At 41.7% G+C, this 26,203-nt stretch overlaps 1 protein-coding gene across 1 annotated transcript; it reads left to right on the forward strand.

The window, feature by feature from the left end:
* The first annotated feature begins 1,534 nt into the window (after positions 1-1,534).
* Positions 1,535-23,251, forward strand: itih5 (inter-alpha-trypsin inhibitor heavy chain 5). The gene is made up of 14 exons (XM_072673518.1): positions 1,535-1,772; positions 1,860-1,904; positions 4,146-4,309; positions 6,125-6,232; positions 6,887-7,167; positions 10,439-10,608; positions 11,343-11,459; positions 12,733-12,904; positions 13,700-14,012; positions 16,495-17,123; positions 17,713-17,763; positions 19,322-19,438; positions 20,573-20,950; positions 22,487-23,251. The coding sequence occupies exons 1-14, from the start codon at positions 1,647-1,649 to the stop codon at positions 22,795-22,797; spliced, it is 2,982 nt and encodes a 993-aa protein (XP_072529619.1). The 5' UTR covers positions 1,535-1,646; the 3' UTR covers positions 22,798-23,251.
* Positions 23,252-26,203: the final 2,952 nt, after the last annotated feature.

Consider the following 26,203-nt stretch of genomic DNA (forward strand, 5'->3'; position numbering starts at 1 on the left):
TACCAAACATCATAATCCTCCACCAAACACAATCAGTCTTTACCAAACATCATCATCCTCCACCAAACACCACCATTCTCTACCAAACATCATCATCCTCCACCAAACACCAACATTCTCTACCAAACACCATCATCCTCCACTGAACACCATCATCCTCCACAAAATACCCTCACTCTTCACCCAACACCATCATTTTCCACCAAACACCATCACTCTCCACAAAACACCATCATCCTCCACCAAACACCTCACTCTCCACCAAAAATCAATCTCTACCAAACACCATCATTCTCCACTACATATCATCACCCTTCACCAAACACCATAATTCTCCACCAAACACCATCATCCTCCACCAAACACCTCACTCTCCACCAAAAATCAATCTCTACCAAACACCATCATTCTCCACTACATATCATCACCCTTCACCAAACACCATAATTCTCCACCAAACACCATCATCCTCCACCAAACACCATCACTCTCGACCAAACACTATCATCCTCCACCAAACACCATCAGTCTCCACCAAACACAATCAGTCTCTACCAAACATCAGTCTCTATCAAACACCATTATACTCCACCAAACACCATCATTCTTTACCAAACACCACCATCCTCCACAAAACATCATCATTCTTTACCAAACACCATTATTCTCCACCAAACACCCTCATTCTTCACCAAACACCCTCATTCTCCACCAAACACTATCACCTTCCATGAAACACCACCATTCTTCACCAAAAACCATCACCCTCCACACAACACCATCATTCTCTATTAAACACTATCATTCTTCACCAAACACCATCATTCTCTACCAAACATCATCATTCTTTACCAAACACCATTATCCTCCACCAAACACCCTCATTCTCCACCAAACACCAGCGTTCTCTACCAAACACCATCACCTTCCATGAAACACCACCATTCTCCACCAAAAACCATCACCCTCCACTAAACACCATCATTCTCTATCAAACACTATCATTCTTCACCAAACACCATCATTCTTTACCAAACACCATTATCCTCCACCAAACACCATCATTCTCTACCAAACATCCTCATTCTTTACCAAACACCCTTATCCTCCACCAAACACCCTCATTCTCCACCAAACACCATCATTCTCTACCAAACACCATCACCTTCCATGAAACACCACCATTCTCCACCAAAAACCATCACCCTCCACTAAACACCATCATTCTCTATCAAACACCATCATTCTCCACCAAATCTCCGCCAGATTGACTAGCTGGTCTATCGGCATCGTCATGGTGGTGGTCATAGTGGTTGACAAATTTGGTCAACCAGCTGGTCAAGTCAGTATAAATTCAATACATTAAACTGCGCAATGCACCAAACACTCCCAGCGCTACCGTTTGGCTTTAGGACAGTCTCAGGAAAACAGCTGGCAGCAGATAATGTCCTTAAGGGCTTGGTCTGAGGCACAGCCCCTGCTTCCCCATATGAGCAATGTTGGACTGGGTGGGCGGACCCCTCGCAGATGTCGTGCTCTAGCACCAGCTTCAGCTCCACTGCGCTCCAGTCCAGCTCGTGCGCAAGCACCCACCGAAACGGGTGTCTCGTTCCATCGTGGGAAGCCCCTCCATCTCTCATCTGACCATGCAGCTCGTGGCGTTAGCCCTGTGTCTCAGTCATGTGGCTAACTTGGCCCGAGCCGAGGATGCCGCTGTGGCTGAGTTTGCAGACTTAGAGGATTACGCGCTGTCCAGAGCGGACTTGGCCACGGTGAGTACCACAGCCTTTGGCACTGACCTGGAGCGAGCTGTTTTAATCAGTGCATTCCTCCGACCCTGCTCTCCTTTCCTCCTGCAGGTACCTCGGAGAGTCGCGCGCCAGGTCAAGACGCTTCTGACCAAGGTAAGCAGACGCGTGCGCCTTTATGCGCCTTTTGCTGGTAGCTGGTTTGAGATGATCTTAGCTGGTCATTCAGGGGGAAACATACTTTACACTGGCTGGTCAGCTCAGTGACCAGCATAGTGCATGTTGCACTGACCTTTGATGAACTAGCTGGTTCACCAGCATGACCAGCTTGACCAAGCTGATCTTCAATCTGGTCCAACTTGTTGGAGAGTTTGGTAAAGTTTGGTTGACCTGCTGACCAAAACAGCCTGGCTATCTCAAGCCGACCAAGCTGACCAGCTTTAGTTTGCTGGTTAACCATCATGGTTATATTGGCCATGCTATGCTGGTCAACCAGCTTTACCAAGTAGCCAACCAGTTTGGCCTGGCTTGACGATGCTGGTCAGCCTGGGCAACTAGCTGCCTGCCAGTGTGGTCATGCTGGTCATGCTGTTTTCTTAGCAGTGTTTACCAGCCCTGTATTAGAACAGCAGTGAAATTACAGCTCAGCCAAGCTGATCGAGAATCAGATGTCCTATACTCATGTTCGGCTGATTTTGGTTGCTATGGAAGCATGTCAGTACTTTGCGAGGATTTGTACAGAGCATGTAATTGACTGTATTTCTCCAGAATTCATTGGTAGACTAAATAAGTAAATTGGGGTGAGTGCTTTACCACAGGGTCCTACACACGGCCAGAACGCCCCTGCTGGTTAGCATTCTGCTGAGTGATGGGGGTAAGGAAGGGTTACCCGCCCACCCCGAGAGAGCGAGGCCAATTATGCTTACCAATTAGGGGATATAACCCTGTATCATTGTTCTCTATATATCCTATATAATGTATTTATTTATTTATATAGTGATTTAGGGCGTGTCGGTGTGTCTTTGCTATGGTAACGATGGGAAAAGTTCACCTTGTGCTGCTCAAACCTCGCAAAAGTCATGTACTAAGTCTCTTAATTAATCATGGGTGTGTTTTTTTGGGGCGTAACGTGCAACAGTAAACCAATCAGCGTGTCTCTCGCCGTTCCCTTTAAGAGCCAGGTGAGGTCTGACTTTGGCGGGTTGTGATGTAAAGCGTGTTGGGGTGTAGGGTGTTGGGTTGCACGTGCCTATGCTGACAATTCACTGCCGAGATAGCAACGAACGTCTGACTGTTGACGTCTGCCTGCCTGAAACACTGGCTGTTTAGAAAGTGAGGCCAGTTATGTATATATATACATAACTATATATATATACATAACTGGCCTCATATATATATATATATATATATATATATATATATATATATATATATATATATATATATATAGGATGTCACACAAAAACACAACATTAAATGGAAGTCAATGAAAAAATATTATAATCCAAGTCATTTTGGAGCATTCCTATTGGTCCATTCATCATGAAACTCTGACTCAATGTAAAGAACAACAGCTGGCTCTACATTATATCAAAAAGTGAAAAATGGAGATTCAATGTTTTTGCCTGACAGTGATGAGATACATACAGAGTATCATATCTAGAAGAAGGACTGTCTAGGTGTTGAATTACATGGAACCTTTTGATTCTTCACAGCACTGAAGTAATTTAGTGACATGTAAGTACTGAACTGCAGCTCCCAGTCCTAGACATAACTCATCCACTTATTTTTTTCGCTGTTGTTATGCACACATGTGAGGTGGATTACACTTGGTGTTTTGGGATGTAAAAGTTATGCAAGCAGACATCAGGCAATAGTAATGTGGGTGCATGCCAGTGGCAGGGATGTTGCGTAGCTCAGTGCAGCACATTTGGAAATAAATGTGTTTTATTGAGCTATTTTTTTTTAGTTTACTGTTGTTGCAGTGCTGAGAGGTTTAACTTCGACCACTGAGCAAAGCAAGGCAATGCAGCAGGTTAATTAGGGTCATGTATTAAAAAATGACAAGGCTTAGTTTTAGTATGTCCCCTGTAGACAGATGTAGACTGAGATGTTTTGTATGAACGTTCATGTTCAGGTAACTGTAATTAAGGTAATGTTGCCATTAGCTCAACATTTTAATACATTGGGGCATCGCTGGGCAGCCGACACGCCTACATGGCTGTGGTGGGCAACATCACTTTTAGGGAGATGATGGGAGATAATGCCCACCCAGAGAGAGCACGGCCAATTGTCCCACAAACCCATGACCCCCCGGCCATAGTGGCACCGCAGCAGACCACTGAGTCACTTGCTGCCCCTGTAAGTTTACTTTTTGTTGTTTATACCTTTTCTCAGGAAACTAAACCCCACATTCAGGAGTTCTCAGTGCAGACCACTATCATCTCCCGCTACGCTTTTACAGCTGTGTCCTGCACAATGTTCAACCGGCACAGTGCTGCCACACAAGGGGTCTTCCAATTCCAAGTGCCGGAGGCCGCCTACGTCTCCAACTTCACCATGTAAGTGAAGCATTAACTCCTTTAACACACATGTGCAAAAGCAGTTCTCTAAAGTAGTACCGTAGAAGAAGCATGTTTGGTTCATTATAGTAATCTGATGGATGGTTTCTTTAACAGAAGCATTTTGGTAATGAGCGCCACCACAGGAGAACCTTTTTAACAGAGTTAGGTAGAACCACTGAGAGGAACCAAAGCTCAAAAGGAGAACAGGTATAAGAGAAGATGGGAGAGCAACTAAGACTCATAGAGCATGAACCAAGACACAAAAGGGCAAACTCCCAAAGTGCAGAAAAACCAAGTCTCAAAAAGATAAACTAACAGTAGACACGATGTAGAACCTCCAAAAGAGCCCAAGATTTAAAAGGAGAAATTCCCATTAAGCTTGAGGAGAGAACCCTTTTTCAAAAAGAGAAATTAGAGAGAACCAATCCGAAGAACTAAGTCTCAGAAGGAGAAACTTTCAAAGATAATGAGGAAGAAGCAGTGAGAACCAAAACTCCCTAAGCACATTAAAAAGAACCAAGACACAAAAGGAGACACTCCCAATAGGCATGACGTAGAACCTCTAAGAGAGCCCAAGACTCAAAAGGAGACACTCCCAATAGGCATGACGTAGAACCTCTAAGAGAACCCAAGACTCAAAAGGAGACACTCCCAATAGGCATGACATAAAACCTCTAAGAGAACCCAAGACTCAAAAGGAGACACTCCCAATAGGCATGACGTAGAACCTCTAAGAGAACCCAAGACTCAAAAGGAGACACTCCCAATAGGCATGACATAAAACCTCTAAGAGAGCCCAAGACTCAAAAGGAGACACTCCCAATAGGCATGACGTAGAACCTCTAAGAGAACCCAAGACTCAAAAGGAGACACTCCCAATAGGCATGACGTAGAACCTCTAAGAGAACCCAAGACTCAAAAGGAGACACTCCCAATAGGCATGACATAGAACCTCTAAGAGAACCCAAGACTCAAAAGGAGACACTCCCAATAGGCATGACGTAGAACCTCTAAGAGAACCCAAGACTCAAAAGGAGACACTCCCAATAGGCATGACGTAGAACCTCTAAGAGAACCCAAGACTCAAAAGGAGACACTCCCAATAGGCATGAATAGGCAATAGATGTTTCCTCAAGAACTCATTTAGGAAGATCAGCCTACACTTTGCCTGCTCTTATAACCACATTACTGTCAACTAACATCAGCTTCATAGGCCCTAAAACAGAGCCCTGTGGGACTCCACAAGATATGCTTAATCAAATAGTTACCAAACAAAAAAATAGTTTTTTGCACTAGAATTAAAAACTAAATAATACAGCTGGGCTTCAGGGGGTTAATGCGCTCGTTAGCCCATATTTATCAAGCTTCTCAGAGTACGACTGTTGATCTGATGTCAGTTGATGCACAACAGGCACATCAATGACAGCTAATGAGACGTCTGGTAAATGAGCCCCATTGTGTGCATGCTATCATGTATGGAAGTCGTGGTCCTCAAAAAAGTCCTGGAAAATGTTTAATATTAAAATAGTATTCATTTATAAATATTATTTTTTACTTTATTTATGAAATGCACAAACATGCAACGTCCATGAGACCACACCCTACACTACATGGTGCTGGAAAGCTGGTCAAACACAGTTTGGGTCGATTTCCATGACATGATGAACTATTTTGGATTCTGTTATTATTTGGTGGTTTTTGAGAGAGGTTACCGCAGGGCCTGTGAGAGTTTACATTAGTATTAGCTTTGCAACCCCCCATGTTCTTCCATCAGATTCTGAAAGCTGGTTTGTGTTTATGCTGGAAAAACAGGATTGTGGGAGGAAGAGTCTTTCCCAGTCAGATAAAGGTGAAGGAGAAAAAGGTGAAAAAGGACAAAGAGAACGGCAAAGCAAAGAGCAAGGAGGCAGCAGAGGTCAGGTGAGGTGATGACATTTGTGTGTGTATATATATATGTGTGTATATATGTGTGCATATATGTGTGTGTGTGTTTGTTTAGCCAAGACATGTTTGCTTGCTTTTGTTTTGCACTGGAGCTACAAGGCTAATAGGAAGCTTATTCCCTCACCATTAGCATGATGCTAACTGCCTAAGTCAGCAAACACTCGTCTCCAACTGTGTGGAGGTGTCCAGTCATCTCTAACAGTAGAGAAGGACAGTGGTCAGTCGGTCGATCGCTGATACCGATTCAGGGTGGGACTGGATGCCTCATTAACCTTTCCCTTATGCGACTCACTTGGGTGGAACGTGGGTTTCAGGTGGGCATGGGCTCTGAGTGGGTTTGTACATGTGTTGTTACAGCCCACCTAAATCTCACACGGGTCCCATCTAGGCCCCATGTGCAGTGTCCAACCCAGATGGGGCCTATGTCTAAGCCCACAGGTGTATAAAATCAAGCCCCTAGCCATGCAGCCTGGAAAGAGGGACTGACTCCATATTGATGCCTATGGGTTTAGAATAAGAGGTCATAAAAGCTCCTGTAGGTGTGATGTGGAGGTGTCCCAATACTTTTGTCAATATGGTATAAATAGCTTGAGATCTGCAGAAATACAAATACCCTCTCGTTATCCTCAGTGACGGAGAGATGGAGACGTTCCGCATGGCCGTCACCATCCCGGGAAGGAACCGCGCCATTTTCCTGCTGACGTACGAGGAGCTGCTGCAGAGGCGTCTGGGTTATTACGAGCACGTGACCAGTGTCCGGCCCATGCAGCTGGTCAGCAAGCTCAGTGTTGGTGTTACCATAGTGGAGCATTCTCGCATCAAATACCTGGAGGTGCGTCCTTTACGTAACAGCAAAACAGCCGCCAGCAGCACCAGCAGCACCACCACCACCAGCAGCAGCAAGACAGACGGTACAGCAGTTTCTCCAAGTTTTCTACACATCCAGTGTAGCAGTTTAGCCACGCCCATTCACGCACATAGCCACGCCCATTCATGCTGAAACTTTCCCCCTTATTTTCCAGTAAACAGTGGGGGGGGGGGGGTCATCTTTTCGATAGACATGCATGTACAGATATGTAGCTTCTTAAAAGTTACACCCAGCAGATAGCAGTGTGCTGGGCCTGGAGTAGCAACAACGGAGACGCCATTCTCCCTATTACGGGTCAATGGAGCATCACAGTGATTTTGAAAATGCTGCTTTAAAAATGTAGTAATGACCATATTGAAAACAAAATGTCAAAAACAGGGCAAAAATATTAAGAAACATTTTCCTTCTGAAACATTTTGAACAGACAACTGCGCAAACAGACAACTTTTAGCTACAATCCTCAATTATATCACGAAAAGTTGCACTGTCCACAAAATCTTCCACTTGTTTCAGGGAGATCTGACAGTACATAAGTAAAAAAAATAGAACACAAATAGTTAGCTGGTAAAATCACGGTAGTGATGTTGTATGAGGTCGTTAGCTGGTGCGCTAAAATCACGGTAGTGATATTATACGAGGTCGTTAGCTGGTGTGCTATAATCACGGTAGTGATGTTGTATGAGGTCGTTAGCTGGTGCGCTAAAATCACGGTAGTGATATTATACGAGGTCGTTAGCTGGTGTGCTAAAATCACGGTAGTGATATTGTACGAGGTCGTTAGCTGGTGTGCTAAAATCACGGTAGTGATATTATACGAGGTCGTTAGCTGGTGCGCTAAAATCACGGTAGTGATATTATACGAGGTCGTTAGCTGGTGCGCTAAAATCACGGTAGTGATATTATATGAGGTCGTTAGCTGGTGCGCTAAAATCACAGTAGTGATGTTATACGAGGTCGTTAGCTGGTGTGCTATAATCACGGTAGTGATGTTGTATGAGGTCGTTAGCTGGTGTGCTAAAATCACGGTAGTGATATTATACGAGGTCGTTAGCTGGTGCGCTAAAATCACGGTAGTGATATTATACGAGGTCGTTAGCTGGTGCGCTAAAATCACGGTAGTGATATTATACGAGGTCGTTAGCTGGTGTGCTATAATCACGGTAGTGATGTTGTATGAGGTCGTTAGCTGGTGTGCTAAAATCACGGTAGTGATATTATACGAGGTCGTTAGCTGGTGCGCTAAAATCACGGTAGTGATATTATACGAGGTCGTTAGCTGGTGCGCTAAAATCACGGTAGTGATATTATATGAGGTCGTTAGCTGGTGCGCTAAAATCACAGTAGTGATGTTGTACGAGGTTGTTAGCTGGTGGGCTAAAATCACGGTAGTGATATTATACGAGGTCGTTAGCCGGTGCGCTAAAATCACGGTAGTGATATTATTCGAGGTCGTTAGCTGGTGCGCTAAAATCACGGTAGTGATATTATTCGAGGTCGTTAGCTGGTGCGCTATAATCACTGTAGTGATATTGTATGAGGTCGTTAGCTGGTGCGCTAAAATCACGGTAGTGATATTATATGAGGTCGTTAGCTGGTGCGCTAAAATCACGGTAGTGATATTATATGAGGTCGTTAGCTGGTGCGCTAAAATCACAATAGTGATGTTGTACGAGGTTGTTAGCTGATGCGCTAAAATCACGGTAGTGATATTGTACGAGGTCGTTAGCTGGTGTGCTAAAATCACGGTAGTGATATTGTACGAGGTCGTTAGCTGGTGTGCTAAAATCACGGTAGTGATATTATATGAGGTCGTTAGCTGGTGCGCTAAAATCATGGTAGTGATATTGTACGAGGTTGTTAGCTGGTGCGCTAAAATCACAATAGTGATGTCGTACGAGGTTGTTAGCTGATGCGCTAAAATCACGGTAGTGATATTGTACGAGGTCGTTAGCTGGTGCACTAACACCAATGTAGTGATGTTGGACGAGGCCATTAGCCAGCGCGTTAACATCACAGTAGCGTTGTCGCGCAAGGCCGGTAGCCGGTGTGTTTTGAAGGTTTTGAAGTTTTGCAGTTTTGAGTTTTTTGCTTTTTGCTAAAGTGAATCTGACTGCTGTTCTTTACACTGTGTCCAACCAATAGAAATGCTCCAAAATGACCTGGGATAAGTGGGTTTTCCTTCTCCTGTAAAGTTGAGATTTTGGAGACACAAGGTTCCTGCATGGCAGCGCCAGCGTTCTACAGATGGGGCGGATGGTTTACACAGTGGGAGGCTAAGTGAGATAAGTGAGTTCCAGCTCTTAAAGCTGTAAACTGGAACTTTACAACTGCCCCGACAATTACTGCCTATAATAACCACCCCGTCCTTCTGCAGCCTATAGCTGCACTGCAGCTGTCTGAGGCTTGCTGTGCTGTTTTACGTTACTGTGTATTAGGAAAGAGTTTCGTCAGTGAACGCTACATTGATCCAACCCATAATTCCAGCGTGTCTGGCAGAGTAATCAATCGCCTGATACAGTTTTGACAGAAAGCCATGCTATGCTCTAATGCTCTAAAGTGGAACCTCATACCAGAACCGTCTCCTTAGGGATGGTCCACACCCATACTCCAGTTCCAGACTCAAACACACTCACACACACATGCTTTTGCTCTGTAACTTTGTTCAGCTTCTGGTTTTTGAATGGTCTACTACACTGGAACAAAGTAATGCACTGAATGGACTGGGCTTAAACATCAGCAGCATGATGCGAGAATAGGTGTTTCTTGGCTCATGGGCTCCCCCTACTGTCAGGGAGTGTAGGTCACGTTTACATCACTGCAATAAATGCAGTTCACACTTTGAGGTTCCTCTAAATGGACAGCTGTGCATGCACATGCATTTCTGGACAAGCTGAGAGCTCCAGAAGCGGCATCTGAAGATAAAGAAGCACGTGGGCTGAGGCGGTAGAGTAACGCTTCAGGATTTTACACTAAGGGCCTGGCATTAGCATGTGTTTTGTATCCGGATTGGATCTGGATCCACTTTGACTGGATTCTGTTTTCACTCGTCATTAAAATACGTCTCCAGTTTGACCAGATGAGATCAGATTTTACTTTCCTGTGTAAAAAGCCACACCAACACATACAACTTCCTGTAAACAGCGGTTTCTCATCCAAACTGTCCTGTTCCAGTAGACTGTGAGCAGTTTAGAGGAATGTGAGGGGGTTCTTCTACAACATGGTGGAACAGTCTGTGGTTCTCGCATTCCCGTGACGGATCTATTATAAAAAACCACACACTTACGCACAACCTTACAGTCCATGTCTTCCCTTAGGTAAAGCCTCAGCTCCGGTTTCCACGGTGATCAAACAGAACGAGACCTTCTGCAAGATCACCTTCACCCCCAACATTGTTCAGCAGGTCAAAATCGCCAACAATGGCATGCTGGGAGAGTTCGTGGTGCGCTACGATGTAGAGAGAGAAATGGGGATCGGGGACATTCAGGTACAGACACTCACACACCTGGACTCACACAATAGATTTATTAGGACTCTCTGGAGCAGATAGACATGAACCTATTGGCACCATAGATGCTGCCTTATGTCAGGTGTGGGCTAGAGGGGTTTAAAGCCCCCCAGCATTGAGCTGTGGAACAGTGGAAAAACTGTGTTCTCTGGAATGATGGATGGTGGTGCTCCATCAAATTCGTTTGGGATGAGTTGGGGAGTTGAGGGCAATCAAATCCTTACAGCAATGCTCCTCTTCAAAATCTAGTAGAAAGCCTTCTTCCCTGGACAGTAGAGACAGTAACTCCAACAAAAGCAGGATCAACTCTTCTTAATCCCTTTAAAAAACAATGACTATGCAGGTGTCCCAATACTTTTGTCCAAAACATATTAAGGCAGTTCTTTCTCTTTTCTTCTCAACGTCTGATTGATTCACTTTGCTCCTCAGACACTTGTTAAACTGCAGCTGTACTGCTGCACTCTCAGCTCACACACATGCACACTTACACACACACACACACACACACACACTTGTATTTCTATGTTTTTGAGGACATCTGCTCACTGCATCTGTGGTGAAATTGTCATTTTTTATATTTTTACCTTTTGTATTATGAATTTTATGGAATTTCCTGTTGTTATGAAGATGGACATCTAGTCCTCATATATGACTGAATACAAGCAGACACAAACAAGATGTCGAAAGGTCACTGTGAGCTCCTCTTTCCTCAGGTTCTGGATGGACATTTCGTGCACTATTTTGCCCCCAAAGACTTGCCTGTGGTACCCAAGAACGTTGTGTTTGTGATCGACACCAGTGCCTCCATGGTCGGGACCAAAATCAGACAGGTAACACACACAGCCACTGTTACACACTGTAACTCTGAACATCTGCTTTGCTTTTTTGGAGGAACAGTCCTTCATAACCTGACTGGGATCCAGGAAAGCAGCTAGCATTACTCAGCCTGTGGGTGTGCATGGGTGTGAGTGTGTGTACATGTGCCTGTGTTTTTCTCCTCAGCCTCGACGCTGTTGTTCAACCAACCAAGACATGTCCTTTTTCCTTCTAAGCTAAGGCTAATGTAGCTGTTAAGTAGTGCAAATATAGAGGTTACCCCACCACTTCTGACTAAGAGCTCAAAGAAGGAAAGTTCAGAGTCTCCAGATTCCAGCAGTTAGTTCTCCCTGTGCTAAAATTGGCCCATTTTTCATTTCCTCCAGAAAGCATTTCTTAAACCATTACTCTGCTCTATTATAAGAAGGCGGGGCTACATTTAGGACTTGACTTAGTGATTGACAGCCTTGGCTGGAAGAGACTGGTCGTCTGCCGGACCTGCATGGCGCCCTTTCTGTTTATTACATGGACGAACTGAGTTGTAGTGGGGCTTACCTGTACCATTTACTGTAAGCTCAATGAAGGCGGTCTGAGACACGTCCTGGGAGAAGGAGGTGGGTCTACCAAATGAGGTCTACCTCTGGTCTCCACTGGTTGCAAATTTGACAGGAAAAGGTCTTTTTTTGACACTATTCGATGGTTCTGGCTTTAAAGTGCTAAACATAATACACATATCAGCCATAACATTAGTACCACTGATACGTGAAGTGAAAAACATCTGATTATCTTCATCTACAGGCACTCCTGTCAGGGTGTAGATATATTAGGCAGCAAGCAAATGTATTGTTGAAAGCAATAAAATGGGTAAGCATAAGTATCTGAGATACTTCGATGAGGGCCAGAACATCTGCAAAACATCAGGCAGGTGTTGTTGGGTGTCCCTGGTATGCAGTGGTCAGTACCTACCAAAATAATATTTCAAGGAAGGACAACAGGGGCATTGGCACTACTGATGCTCATGGAGGCCTCACCTACCTCACAACTTACAGGACTTCAGCGTCAGCTGCTAATGTGTCTAAAGGTGTCCAGAAACCACAGGATACCTTCAGAGGTCTTGTGGAGGTTATGTCTCAATAGCTCAATAGCTGTTTTGGTGGTACGAGGGAGGCCTACACAATATTAGTCAATATTAGTCAATATAGTGGTCTTAATGTTATGGCCAATTGGTCTTTTTGATGACCTTGTTGTTATTCACTCCTTTTTGTTGTTGTTCTTAAACTCTGGCAGACTAAAGATGCTCTGTTCACCATCCTGAAGGACCTGCGTCCAAATGATCGGTTCAACTTCGTCACCTTTTCCAACCGTATCCGGGTGTGGCAGCCGGGCCAGCTGGTACCTGTCACACCAAACAACGTGCGGGACGCCAAGAAGTTTATCTACATGATCTCACCCACCGGAGGTAGCCTACCACACCTTACTCTCTCTCTCCCTCTCTCTCTCCCTCTCTCTCTCTCATGACTACATCTCTGCTCCAGATGTAGTCGATCAGCCAAGACATGTTCAGTGTCTGCAGTGCTCCTCAAGTTAAGCACAGGAACTGGAAGTCTAATGTAACTAGAGCTTTTAGCTATGACCAGTACTTTATGTCCAAATATTTGTGGACACCTCTTCTAATAAACACATTCAGCTACTTTAAGTTGCACCCACTGCTGCTGACACAGATGTGCAAATATATACACACACAGCTGGAGCAGTCCCTGTACAGAAGTACTGCCAATAGAATAGGACCATCTGGAGCAGATGAACACCAACCTGTTGGCACCATACTGCTGCCTAATGCCAGGTGTGGGCTAGAGGGGTATAAAGCCCCCCAGCATTGAGGAGCAGTGAAAGAACTGTGTTCTCTGGAATGATGGATGCTGGTGCTCCATCCAATACTTTTGGGATGACTTGAGGAGTTGGGGCTAGTTGGGGATAGTGAGGTGAGGTGGCGATCATTCAACATCCTGACCTCCCTTAAGACTCTTGTGGCTGAATGCAATCAAATCCTCACAGCAATGCTCCAGCTCCAAAGTCTAGTAGAAACCCTTCTTTCCTGGACAATAGAGACAGATACTCCAACAAAAGCTGGATAACGTTTTTTTTAATACCTTTGATTTCAGAAGATACAGTGAATGAACAGGTGTCCCAATACTTTTGTCCATCTAGTGTCTTGCTCAGCCTTTATTGCTCTTTCTCTTTCCATCCCTCTCAGGCACAGACATTAACACCGCCATCCAGACTGGCTCCTCATTACTGCGTGATTACCTGTCAACCAGGGCGGACTCCAGCCACAACAGCGTGTCCCTCATCATCTTCCTGACGGATGGACGGCCCACGGTGGGCGTGCTGCAAACCCCCAGCATCCTCGGGAACACAAAGACGGCTGTTCAGGAGAAATTCTGCCTGTTCACCATTGGAATGGGGAACGATGTGGACTACAGGCTTCTAGAGAGAATGGCTCTGGAAAACTGTGGCACCATGAGGAGAATTCCGGAGGAGGCGGATGCTAGTGCCATGCTGAAAGGGTAAGGAGTGTGTGTGTGTGTGTGTGTGTGTGTGTGTGTGTTTGTGTATGCACTGTACTGTATCAGTCAGAGGTTTGAAATTAATTGTAATAATCCAGAAGTTAATAGTTAGTTAGCATGAGTAGGTTATATATACATATATATATATATATATATATATTGCATTCAGCAATCACAGCAATAGTGAGGTCAGATGGCTGGATGATCACCATACCACCTCATCCCTCATTGTCCAGCAAAGGTCATGTTATGTTGATAAATTGCACTTCTGCTGCTCCAAACCTGGCTAGTGCGCCACCAAGAGGTTGAACATTCAGTTCGGCTGCATCTGTTACTCACACGCCTCAGCTGATGATGAAATTGTGAGGAATTTAATTGTGAGGCCAATAATTAATAAGAAACATTACTTTTAGTAAATAACCCTTACAGAAATCCCTTTTCCTCACTGAAATCTACATGTTGTCACTGTCATGCAAAAACCTGGTATCTCCAAAACTGCAAGTTTACAGGAGAAGGGAAAAAACGTCTTAACTTTCAATTGAAGTCAATGTAAAAGATTTGATTCAGGTTAGTTTTGGAGCATTTCTATTAGTCCGTTCAGCATCAAATGTGGACGTCATGTGAAGAACAACTGCCAGATTCACATTATGACAAAAAGTGAAAAACGGCAATGTTTTCGCATTACAGTGATAACATGTCATAATAATACCAGACTCACAGAAGTTCTGCTATTTACAGTAGTAGTAAATACCAGGTACTGTGTGTAACCTGGGTGGGGATTTATATGTGGTGTGACTAGAAACAGCATGGTGAACTTTTGGAGCTCCTTGTGAGGACTCCCCACCCTGTGACTGCATTGTGTGATCTAAGCAGTGGCAACACAGCTCTGGAAATCAGTGTGTATGTGTGTGTGTGTGTGTGTGTGTGTGTATCAGGGAGTAAAACAGAAAAGTAGAGAGAGAGAGAGAGAGAGACAGTTGGGTCGATTGTTTTTCAGTCATTTTACCATCATGTTTGAAGAGTGTGTCCTGTTGTTTACCTACGAGCCCAAACTGAACCCTTGCATATCTCGAAGACAAAGGTCAAGCACAGAAAGCCACAGGATTGGTCCAAATCCTGTTCATGAGGTTTCATAATAGCGGTTCTCACAGAGGGTCAAGGGGTTCAGGTGTAAATATCTCTATATGAGTCACTTGACACCTGACACCTCTATGCCTTATAACTCCACTAATCTATAGTCATGTGCAAAAATAGGTCAACTCATGAAAGCCTGAATATATATAACATATTTAAACATCTGGACATCTGATCTGAGCACTGAGAGATGGAGGTGATCTGACTAAACTCACACACCTGAAGAAACGTCTTTAATCATCATTTATAAAAGTAATTAATAGGAGCTTGTCACAGCCACCTTGTTTGATCCAGACCTTCAGACTTTTCAGTTGGTCTGAACCAGAATAACAGAACCATGGACTAACATGTGGTCTAACCAGAAGTCGTGGTCTTGGTTCGGACTAAACTGAACCATGATTGGGTTGGTTGGTGGTGTGAAAACACTTTTATATGTGATGGTTTGGGTTTCCGGACTAATTACAGTAAGTTAAAGCAAGCTATCCTCACCCATTTAACAATAACAGTAGAAAAAGAAGTGGGAAGGGAGTTAAAATGAGTGACAGGAGCACATTAAGATGAATGTGTAACAATGTATGTGGTGATTTAGCTGTTGGAGCCTGGATCAGGCTGTTCATTTGGTGAATTGAAACTCTTCTCACGTTCTGAGCTTTAGGTTGGTGCTGCTAGTAGTAATGCTGTAATATCAGCAGTTAGTGAAACCCAATCTGTTCATTTATTTGTCCCGGGGAAGGCGACACAATGAATTCACAACATATTTTGTTATGAAATAACAAATAACTGAGGAGGAGGAACATGCCTGAAGCCCCTCCCCCCCCCAGTCTAATGTCCAATAAATAGCAGCCCTTGCATCCACCTTGTTCTTGTGTCTACGATAAAGTTTTCGCAACTCTCCACCACCCTGTTACCTCCCTTTAACTCTGTCATATCTCATTCATTTTCAAAGAGGGGGGACTGGCTTCCTACCACAATCGGAAAACCGCCTGATCACCAGCCCGACATCGTCTTCGTTTCAATATCGGCATGTGCTGATGGCATGGTCCGAACTAGCAAAATCATTGTCAGATACACGCCCCTCTATGAACCAATCAGTGTCAAGTATAGAGTTCTTCTAAACTGCAATGTGAAACCACATCTCGGTCTGAAAGCCTGGGATCATAGCGTGGAAGTGTAGAAACCAGAGGAGTTATACATATCTAAACCTCCAAAAAAAACTCCAGCTTTTTAATTGAACACTGAGTGCATCATATATCACAGAATATCTTATGAATATATGTTTTAATATTATAGATTTATTCATTTATTTGTATATATTCGTCTCTTTTTCTCCCTCTGTCTCTTTTTACAGCTTCTATGACGAGATCGGAACCCCCCTACTCTCTGACATCCGCGTGGACTACTCAGAAGACGCTGTTGAATACGTCACCCAGCACCTCTTCCCCAACTACTTCAACGGCTCTGAGATCGTGGTGGCCGGCAGACTGACCAATCACAGCTCGGATGCTCTCCACGTGCAGGTAACAGCTAGCAACAGCGACCGCAGCCTGCGGCTTGAGACGGACGTGTCGCTGAACGATCGCGAGCGGGAGACAAAGCGCCGGCTAGCCGAAGCCGAGGCGGGGCAGGAAGGAGACGGGTACATTGAGCGTCTGTGGGGTTTTCTGAGCGTTAAGGATGGCCTGAAAGGACGGCTGCGCAGCCAGACGAGCAGCGAGAGAGAGAAGTTCACCCAGCAGGCCACCAATCTCTCGCTGGAGTACAACTTCCTCACGCCACTCACGCAGATGTCAGTGGAGAAGCCACAGGTGCTAGCCGACGGCACTTTAGCAGAGGCAGAACCTACGGAAGCACCGACTTCCACTGATTCAGAGTCAGCCAATCAGCTGCCAGAGGAGGAGTCAGCTGGAGGCACGCCCCAGAGCCTGATGAGGAAGAAGGAGCAGCCTGGGCGGAGTCCAGAAGTCGGCGTGGCAACGAGTGAGAAGTTTAGATTCACTATGATTCATAACACATGTAACACACACGACATGTCCAAATGTTTGTGGACATCCCCTTCTAATGAATACATTCGTCTACTTTAGGTTGCACCTGTTGCTGACGCAGATGTGCAAATGCACACACACACACAGTTAGTCTAGTCCCTGCAGAGAAGTACTGCCAAAAAACCTATTAGCACCATGCTGCTGCCTAATCCCAGGCGTGGGCTAGAGGGGTATATATAAAGCCCCCCCATGCAGCATTGAGCTACGTGAGAACTGTGTTCTCTGGAATGATGGATGGTGGTGCTCCATCCAGTACTTTTGGGATGAGCTGGGGAGTAATGATAACCACGCTTTGTAAACATGATATGTTAACATGGCAGCCAATTAGAAAAGAGCTCATTTACATATATCAGCCTTACATCTGCAGTACCAAAAAACATCCTGTGTATTAAAAGGGATAAAGAGAGGTTGGAAAACGCTCATATTAAAGAGAATTACAGCTGTTTTCGTGGACTTCAAGCGCTCTCTGCTCTCTGGAGCTCATTTGTAGTTGACCACTGTGACCTTTTGTGTTTTGTCTACAGATGGAGTTAAAAAGGCCGCCAAAAAGTCTGTCACCCTCTCCAAAACATCCGGTAATATCTCCTTCTTGTGAAGCGACTGAAACATCTGCTGTTAGTCCAATACGTGGCATCTGAGTGTGTGTGTGTGTGTGTAAGTAGTGAGGGGACGGAAAGTACTAACTAACTGAAGCAGTCTCGGTGTAAACAGCTTGTAATTTAGCTCAGGTGAATAGAGGGGTCCTCAGCAGAGTGAGGGTAAGTGCTAGTGAGTGCTGACTGCAGGCTCTAATTGAGACTGTTCTGTGGAGGGTGAGAAAAAGCAGAGTGCCAGGGAGATTATGGGGGCGTGTGTGTGAGCTAGTGTGTGTGTGTGTGTGTGTGTGCTGTGGAATGCACTTCATGTCCGAATCTGAATACACAGGGTGTGTGTTCACTTGTGTACATTTCCAGGGCCATAAAACCCTGGTTATGTTACTATAGAAAATTCTTGCATAGATACACTGTATGTCCAAAAGTATGTGGACATCCCTTCTAATAAATGCAGCAGTTCAGCTACTTTTTTATTCCCTCTAGTCCCTGTAGTATTTAGAAGTACAGCCAATAGAATAGGACTCTCTTAAGCAGATCAACATCAACCTATTGGCACCATGTCATCTAATGCCAGGCATGGGCTAGAGGGGTATAAAGCCCCCCAGCATTGAGCTGTGGAGCAGTGGAAGGACTGTGTTCTCTGGAGTGATGGGTGGTGGTGGAGCTCCATCTCATACATTTGGGATGAGGTGGGGTGGTGATCATCAAACATCCTGATCTCACTGATGCTCTTGTTGCTGAATGCAATCAAATCCTCACAGCAGTGCTAGTAGAAAGCCTTCTTCTTCACTGGACAACAGACCAACAGAAGCAGAACTCCTTTCTGAAATCTGTGATTCCAGAAGAAACAACCAATAAACAGGTGTCCCAATACTTTTTCCATGTAGTGTATATGTAATCCCCAAGTTCTAACAAAGTATGAAAACAAACGTGTGTGTGTGTGTGTGTGTTAGTTATGGTAAAGTCTGAAGGAGCTCACAGAAAGGCTCTTTTGAAGAGCACATTTTAAGGGGCAATTTGAGATGGCATCTTTGAGATTACCACACCAGAGGAATGAGAGGCTTTTTTCTTGGAGCAAAGGTCTGGCCTGCACTCTCTGTCCTCTCTGCTGATACGCTGTGTGACCATGCAACTCTATCCAAGAGGCGCATTTTACCACAGTGCCTCCAGCAATTGAAAATCGGTTGGCGTCAGATATAAAGTGGGGCTGCTGTCTCATAGATTAAGTGGAGCAAGCCTGGTGTAGTGGTTTGACTGCCAGTGTAGATCAAGTGCAGTCTGGCTGCTCAGAAGGGCTTTAAGGTTTCTGAGAACAAATTCAGCGTTAGTGTGGCAATGTGAAAAAGTGCTGCATTCAATTAACTTGATTCAAATGTGTCCCTCCTTTCCACGTCAGCATTCAACACGCAGTATGTTTTGAATTTTGAACCAACTTGGTATTATAATATTTAACAATAATGATCCTAAACTTCAGTGTTTTGATATATTGCATATCAGTGTATTCAAATATTTTGATAGTTTTGCGTCTGTGTCCCTGTAGCCGATGGAGATCCTCACTTTGTGGTGGATTTCCCCCTCAGTAAACTCACTGTGTGTTTCAACATCAACGGAGAACCGGGACACGTCCTTCGACTGGTGACTGACCACAAACACTCTGGTAAACAGCAGCATGGACTGTTTTCAGAACGAGAACCTTGTGATATTGTGTCCTTAAACTATTTAACTACTGGATAATCCATAGTATACACTTATAGTAATATAGTAATATATATAGTACTATATATATATATATATATATATATATATATATATGGTAGACACTAATTCCCAATAGATACTGAATAATTCATAGTAGATATTGAATTATTAATATTAAATACTGAATTATTTGTAGTACATTAGTCATAGTAGATACTAAATAATTCATAATAGAAACTTATTCCTAATAGATACTGAATTATTTATAGTAGATACTGAATAATTCATAGTTGACATTCATTTCTTATGGATACTGAATTATTCATAGTAGATCCTAATCCATATTGAATCATTCATAGTAGATACTGAATAATTCCTGTTAGATACTGAATATTTCTTACTAAATACTCAATTATTTATAGTAGATAATTCATAGCAGCTATTTATTTATAGTAGACATTGATTTATTTATAGTCAATACTGAGTAATTCTAGATATTGATTAATCAGTAGAAGCTACTGAATAATTCATAGTGGATACTGAATAATTTAGTGTAGATATTACATAGTCCATAGTAGTTACTAAATAATGAACAGTAGTTGCTAAACAATTCATGGTAAATACTGAATCATTCTTAATAGATACTGAATAATTTATAGTAGATAGTTAATCTACAATAATTAATAATAAATACTGAATAATTAATAGTCAATAATAAATAATTAATAATAGTTACTTAACAATGCATAGCAGAATTAGAATATATATATATAGAAGCTACTGAATAATTCATAATGGATACTGAATAATTTAATATAAATACAGAATAATTCATAATAAATACAGAATAATTCATAGTAGTTCCTAAATAATTACTAGTAGGTAATGAATAATTCACAGTAGATACTAAATAATTCAGTGCATCTTAAGCCACATCCTGAAGTGTTGGAGCAATTGCATAGCAATCCGTCTTAACTGCATCTTGGGTGCATGTACCCTGGGGTTTTTCACAGTCAGATAACTATGCAGTGGCTATGTATACACAGGCTGTTTATGTGTGTGTGTGTGTGTGTGTGTGTGTGTCATTGTTAAGGTGTGACTGTAAACGGTAAGCTGATTGGAGCTCCAGCCCCTGCCGGTAGCCACAAACAGCAGCGCACATATTTCAGCTCCATCATTGTGATTGTGGACAAGCCCCGTCGCTCCTACATCGAGGTGACCTCACGTAAGGTCATCCTGGACGGCCACGACCGTATGATCCTCCCCTGCAGCTCCAGCATCTCTGTGGAGACCGAAAGCCTAGGCGTGGCGATTGTTGCTAACGCCAACATCACAGTGACCATTCAAGGAACCATCCAGTTCATCATCCTGCTGCATAATTACAAAAACCCCGCCCCTTACCAACGAGACCACCTGGGCTTCTACATAGCAAAGAGTGGGGGGCTTAGCAAGGACACACATGGGCTGTTAGGTAAATACACACACACACACACACACACACACACACACACACAGTAAAGCCTGATCATTCATATTAACATCCTCAATGTCATTACAGGAATTTCCTTGCTTTGTTGAAATACCAGTGTTAGATGTAGTGAGCCTTAGTGAAAGTGGGTAGACTCAAGTGTGCTAAGCTTTAGTAAGAGTATATTCATTAATGCACTTTTGTAATTATTATACATTAATTGTAGAAGAATAGTAGCTTTAAGCAAATTTTAAACATACTACTGCACATATATTTAAATGTATATATATATATATATATATATATATATAAATATTACATACTGTATTTGTACGTTTACTGTATATTTATTTCATTAATACACATTTAGTACAGCTACATTATCATTATACACTGAGTGTAATAGAAATGTATTAAAAATAGACAGAAAAAATTGCAGAAATACAGATATAGTTTCTGTCAAAATAGCACATTTCTATGGATACTTTCTAGTGCATAAAATACTTTTTAAATACTTTTAAAAATACTTTTATTTGACATTTCAAATTTGTTTTAACTAAATGACTGTAGTAATTGCTTCTAATACACAGAAAAATGTACAAAAGTCTATTTGTATTTTTATTCTAAAATTATACTTTATATTTATATATTATATTTTTAAGTGTGGTTAAGCATTTGATGAATACATGTATCATATTTTAGGATCATATATTTGCGTGTACATTTTCAACAAAGAGATACATCTCAGATATATCTCAGTATGTTTTAAATATACTTAAAAGGCTTTTTTGGCACTAGGGTGTCACTAAGCATTGTTAAAGATTTAACATCTACTGTTCTGATTTGATTTTAGCAAGTTAAATCATCTTAACTTTCATCTAAATATGACATCATTGTAAAACTGTGATAAGATTATTACTTTATTACTTAAATGTTATGGCCGGCACTGTGGCCACTACATGTTTTGAGAGCCTCTGCACATTCATACTATAGTGTTTCTAAAAGTGATCCATGAGTGTCAGTCACATTCATACATTTTATTCTATTTAGAAAAAAGAGTGAAGAAGTGTTTACTGATGCAGTCTGCTACAAACAAGCTTGTATTATCACTCAGGAAAAATACAGTGCATCCAACAAGAACAAAAGCCTTCTACATTTAAGTTTAATTTTAAGGGAAAAATAAATGTTGGAAAATGAATTCATAATAATAACGTGTTTTTAAAGTTTAGAAATGATTTATCAATAGAAAAATAAATGCAAAAATGGCTAACATTGGCTTTTTAATTACTTCTTGAATCTCCATGTGAATCTGGCAGTTGTTCTTTACATTGTAGCAGAATTTGATAATGAATGGACCAATAGAAATGCTCCAAAATGACCTGAAATAAAATATTTTTCCATTTACTTTCATTGCAAGTTAAGAAGGTTTTTTCCTTCTTGCCATTTTGGAGGTTTTAAAGTTTTTGTGTGACAGCAGTGATGTGTAGCATCACTATATGATAGCTTAAATATGACATGTACAAATATGTGTCCTTTTAGGTCAATTCCTCTATGAAGAGGTGGGACTAACACAAGTTCCTGCAAACATCACTATGGCCAAAGGAAATGACACACAGCAAGCAAACGCTACAACTGACAACCCTGAGTCCGGTGTAATGGCCCTGAAGGTGAAGGAGCGTATCATTACCGTGATGAAAAAGAGCCGGCGGATCTACTCTGGCACTCAGACGGTGGATTGCTGGTTTGCCAAAAACAACGCTGCTAAGCTCATTGATGGACAATACCAGGACTACGTAGTGTCCCACCTATTCGACACAGCGGACTGGCCACATGGGGCCAACACACACTAAGGCACACACTCAAACACACACCTTCACACAGAATAATGTCTGACGTTTCTGAATGACGGGTATCTACACTCAAATCTGTGGGGACCAACTCTCAATTTCGATGTTCTACAACACTGCTGATGTCACTGATGTCCAAACTTCGTAACTTTATCTTAATTCCATTAGATTTGTGTCACTTGTTTTTTACACTGTTTAAAAATATCATATCTTTTAACTTTCAGACCAACAGAAATGAACTTAAGAGTTTCTATATATTGTAAAATGACAATTTCAGAGATATGCAGATATACAGTATATGTATTATACGTGCACACCATTTGACTTACTACTACTGTATAACTTAACTGTTTATATATTTTTTACATTTTGTACCTAATCTAAAATCTAATGTAATATAAAGAAATTCAGTTTATACTTGTTTTATGTACTGATACTGTAAATTAAATCTAACAGAAGAACAAATAAAGATCCTTATTAAGGTACATTTTAATACATTTTAATTATTTACAATAATAAAAAAAATAATAAACAATGTGGTAGATCCTGTGGTGCATTACAACTAGCCAATGATGTCTCATGACCTTCTTGAATGAAATGTCTACGATTTTGATATGTGATAAGTTCTTGTTGATTTGATTATAGATAACTATAGCTCTTGTCCATGAATGCAATCAAATCCTCACAGCAATGCTCCTCCAACAAATGTTGTAGAAAGCCTTCTTTCCTGGACAGTAGAGACAGTTACTCCAACAAAAGCAGGATAAGCTCTATTTTAATACCCTTGATTTAGAAGGAACTAGGAATCAGCAGGCGTCACAATACTTTTGGGCGGTCTCTAAGAGATTAAGGTGGTGTGATGGATTTTGACAGGATTTGATCAACTGATTTGCTGGACACGTATTAATGTCAGACTATAAAAACTACAGATTCATACTGGAATGACGTCACTCCACAATTATTGTGTTGAGGCTATGAAAACAACAAACACTGCAGATTCATACTGGTTTAAATCACTTTCCAGTCAGACTGTATTGTGAAAACTACAGACACTGCAGATTCATACTGGTTTAAATCACTTCCCAGTTATTACTGTCAGAATGTAAAAAAACTACACACTGCAGATTCATACTAGTTAACATTACTTCACAGTTATAACTGTCAGACTGTAAAAACTACAGACACTGCAGATTCATACTGGTTAACATCACTCCACAGTTATTACTCTCAGACTGTAAATCTTATAAACACTATAGATTCATACTGGTTAAAATTACTTCACAGTTATTATTGTCAGACTGTAAAAACTACACACTGCAGATTCATACTGGTTAACATCAATTCACAGTTATTACTGTCCGACTGTAATAAACACACACTGCAGATTCATACTGGTTAACATCACTTTACAGTTATTACTGTTAGTCTGTAAACCCTATAAACACTATATATTCATACTGGTTAACATTACTTCACAGTTATTGTTGTCAGACTGTAAAAATACACACTGCAGATTCATACTAGTTAACATTACTTCACAGTTATAACTGTCAGACTGTAAAAACTACAGACACTGCAGATTCATACTGGTTAACATCACTCCACAGTTATTACTCTCAGACTGTAAATCTTATAAACACTATAGATTCATACTGGTTAAAATTACTTCACAGTTATTATTGTCAGACTGTAAAAACTACACACTATATATTCATACTGGTTAACATCAATTCACAGTTATTACTGTCCGACTGTAAAAAATACACACTGCAGATTCATACTGGTTAACATCATTCCACAGTTATTACTGTCAGACTGTAATAAACACACACTGCAGATTCATACTGGTTAACATCACTTTACAGTTATTACTGTTAGTCTGTAAACCCTATAAACACTATATATTCATACTGGTTAACATTACTTCCCAGTTATTACTGTCAGAATGTAAAAAAACTACACACTGCAGATTCATACTAGTTAACATTACTTCACAGTTATAACTGTCAGACTGTAAAAACTACAGACACTGCAGATTCATACTGGTTAACATCACTCCACAGTTATTACTCTCAGACTGTAAATCTTATAAACACTATAGATTCATACTGGTTAAAATTACTTCACAGTTATTATTGTCAGACTGTAAAAACTACACACTGCAGATTCATACTGGTTAACATCAATTCACAGTTATTATTGTCAGACTGTAAAAACTACAGATACTGCAGATTCATACTGGTTAACATTACTTTACAGTTATTACTGTCAGACTGTATAAACTACAGACACTGCAGATTCATACTGGTTAACATTACTTTACAGTTATTACTGTCAGACTGTGAAAATACACACTGCAGATTCATACTGGTTAACATTACTTTACAGTTATTACTGTCAGACTGTGAAAATACACACTGCAGATTCATACTGGTTAACATCATTTCACAGTTATTACTGTCAGACTGTAAAACCTATTAACACTGCAGATTCATACTGGTTAACATCACTTTACAGTTATTACTGTCCGACTAAAAAATACACACTGCAGATTCATACTGGTTAACATCATTCCACAGTTATTACTGTCAGACTGTAAAAAAACACACACTGCAGATTCATACTGGTTAACATCACTTCACAGTTATTACTGTTAGTCTGTAAACCCTATAAACACTATATATTCATACTGGTTAACATTACTTCACAGTTATTGTTGTCAGACTGTAAAAATACACACTGCAGATTCATACTGGTTAACATCATTCCACAGTTATTGTTGTCAGACTGTAAAAATACACACTGCAGATTCATACTGGTTAACATCATTCCACAGTTATTACTGTCAGACTGTAAAAAAACACACACTGCAGATTCATACTGGTTAACATGACTTCACAGTTATTGTTGTCAGACTTTAAAAATACACACTGCAGATTCTAATAGGATCTACAGTAAAAACTCTAACTATCTGTAGATAGATGTAAAATAACGTAAAACACAGCATATACATCTTGACCCCCCCCCCCCCCCCCACACACACACACACACACACACCCACCCAGACGTCTGTCTCAGGTGCTGACCTGCTGACATTGTAGACTTCTATGAAGTCTTTCATTTAAGGAGGCCGTCTCTCTTTTTCTGTCTCTCTCCTTTAAATCAAAAGCTTGTAAATCACACATGAATCCAGCTTGTGGGTTTGTGGTGAACATCTCGAATGCCATTCATTATCTTATTTGGCTTTTTTCAATCTGTCAGGAAACTCTCCCATAAATGTGTGAAATATACCCAATAAAACATAACTGTCTTCTTATGCCTCTATGGAGAAAAAAACACACGCAGGAAAGAGACCCAGCATACCAATGTACGGTATAGTGTGTAGAGACACAGTATTGGGTCTGGTTGC

Source organism: Salminus brasiliensis, chromosome 2 (assembly GCF_030463535.1).
Source record: "Salminus brasiliensis chromosome 2, fSalBra1.hap2, whole genome shotgun sequence".
NCBI classification, from domain to species: Eukaryota; Metazoa; Chordata; class Actinopteri; order Characiformes; family Bryconidae; genus Salminus; species Salminus brasiliensis.

What these genes read in the sequence shown, in the direction of transcription:
- itih5 (XM_072673518.1), top strand. Translation starts at nt 1,647, where the DNA reads ATGCAGCTCGTGGCGTTAGCCCTGTGTCTCAGTCATGTGGCTAACTTG. An exon ending in TCAAGACGCTTCTGACCAAG is followed by an intron (nt 1,905 to 4,145) that starts GTAAGCAGACGC and finishes ACCTTTTCTCAG; the next exon opens with GAAACTAAACCCCACATTCA. An exon ending in TCGGGACCAAAATCAGACAG is followed by an intron (nt 11,460 to 12,732) that starts GTAACACACACA and finishes AAACTCTGGCAG; the next exon opens with ACTAAAGATGCTCTGTTCAC.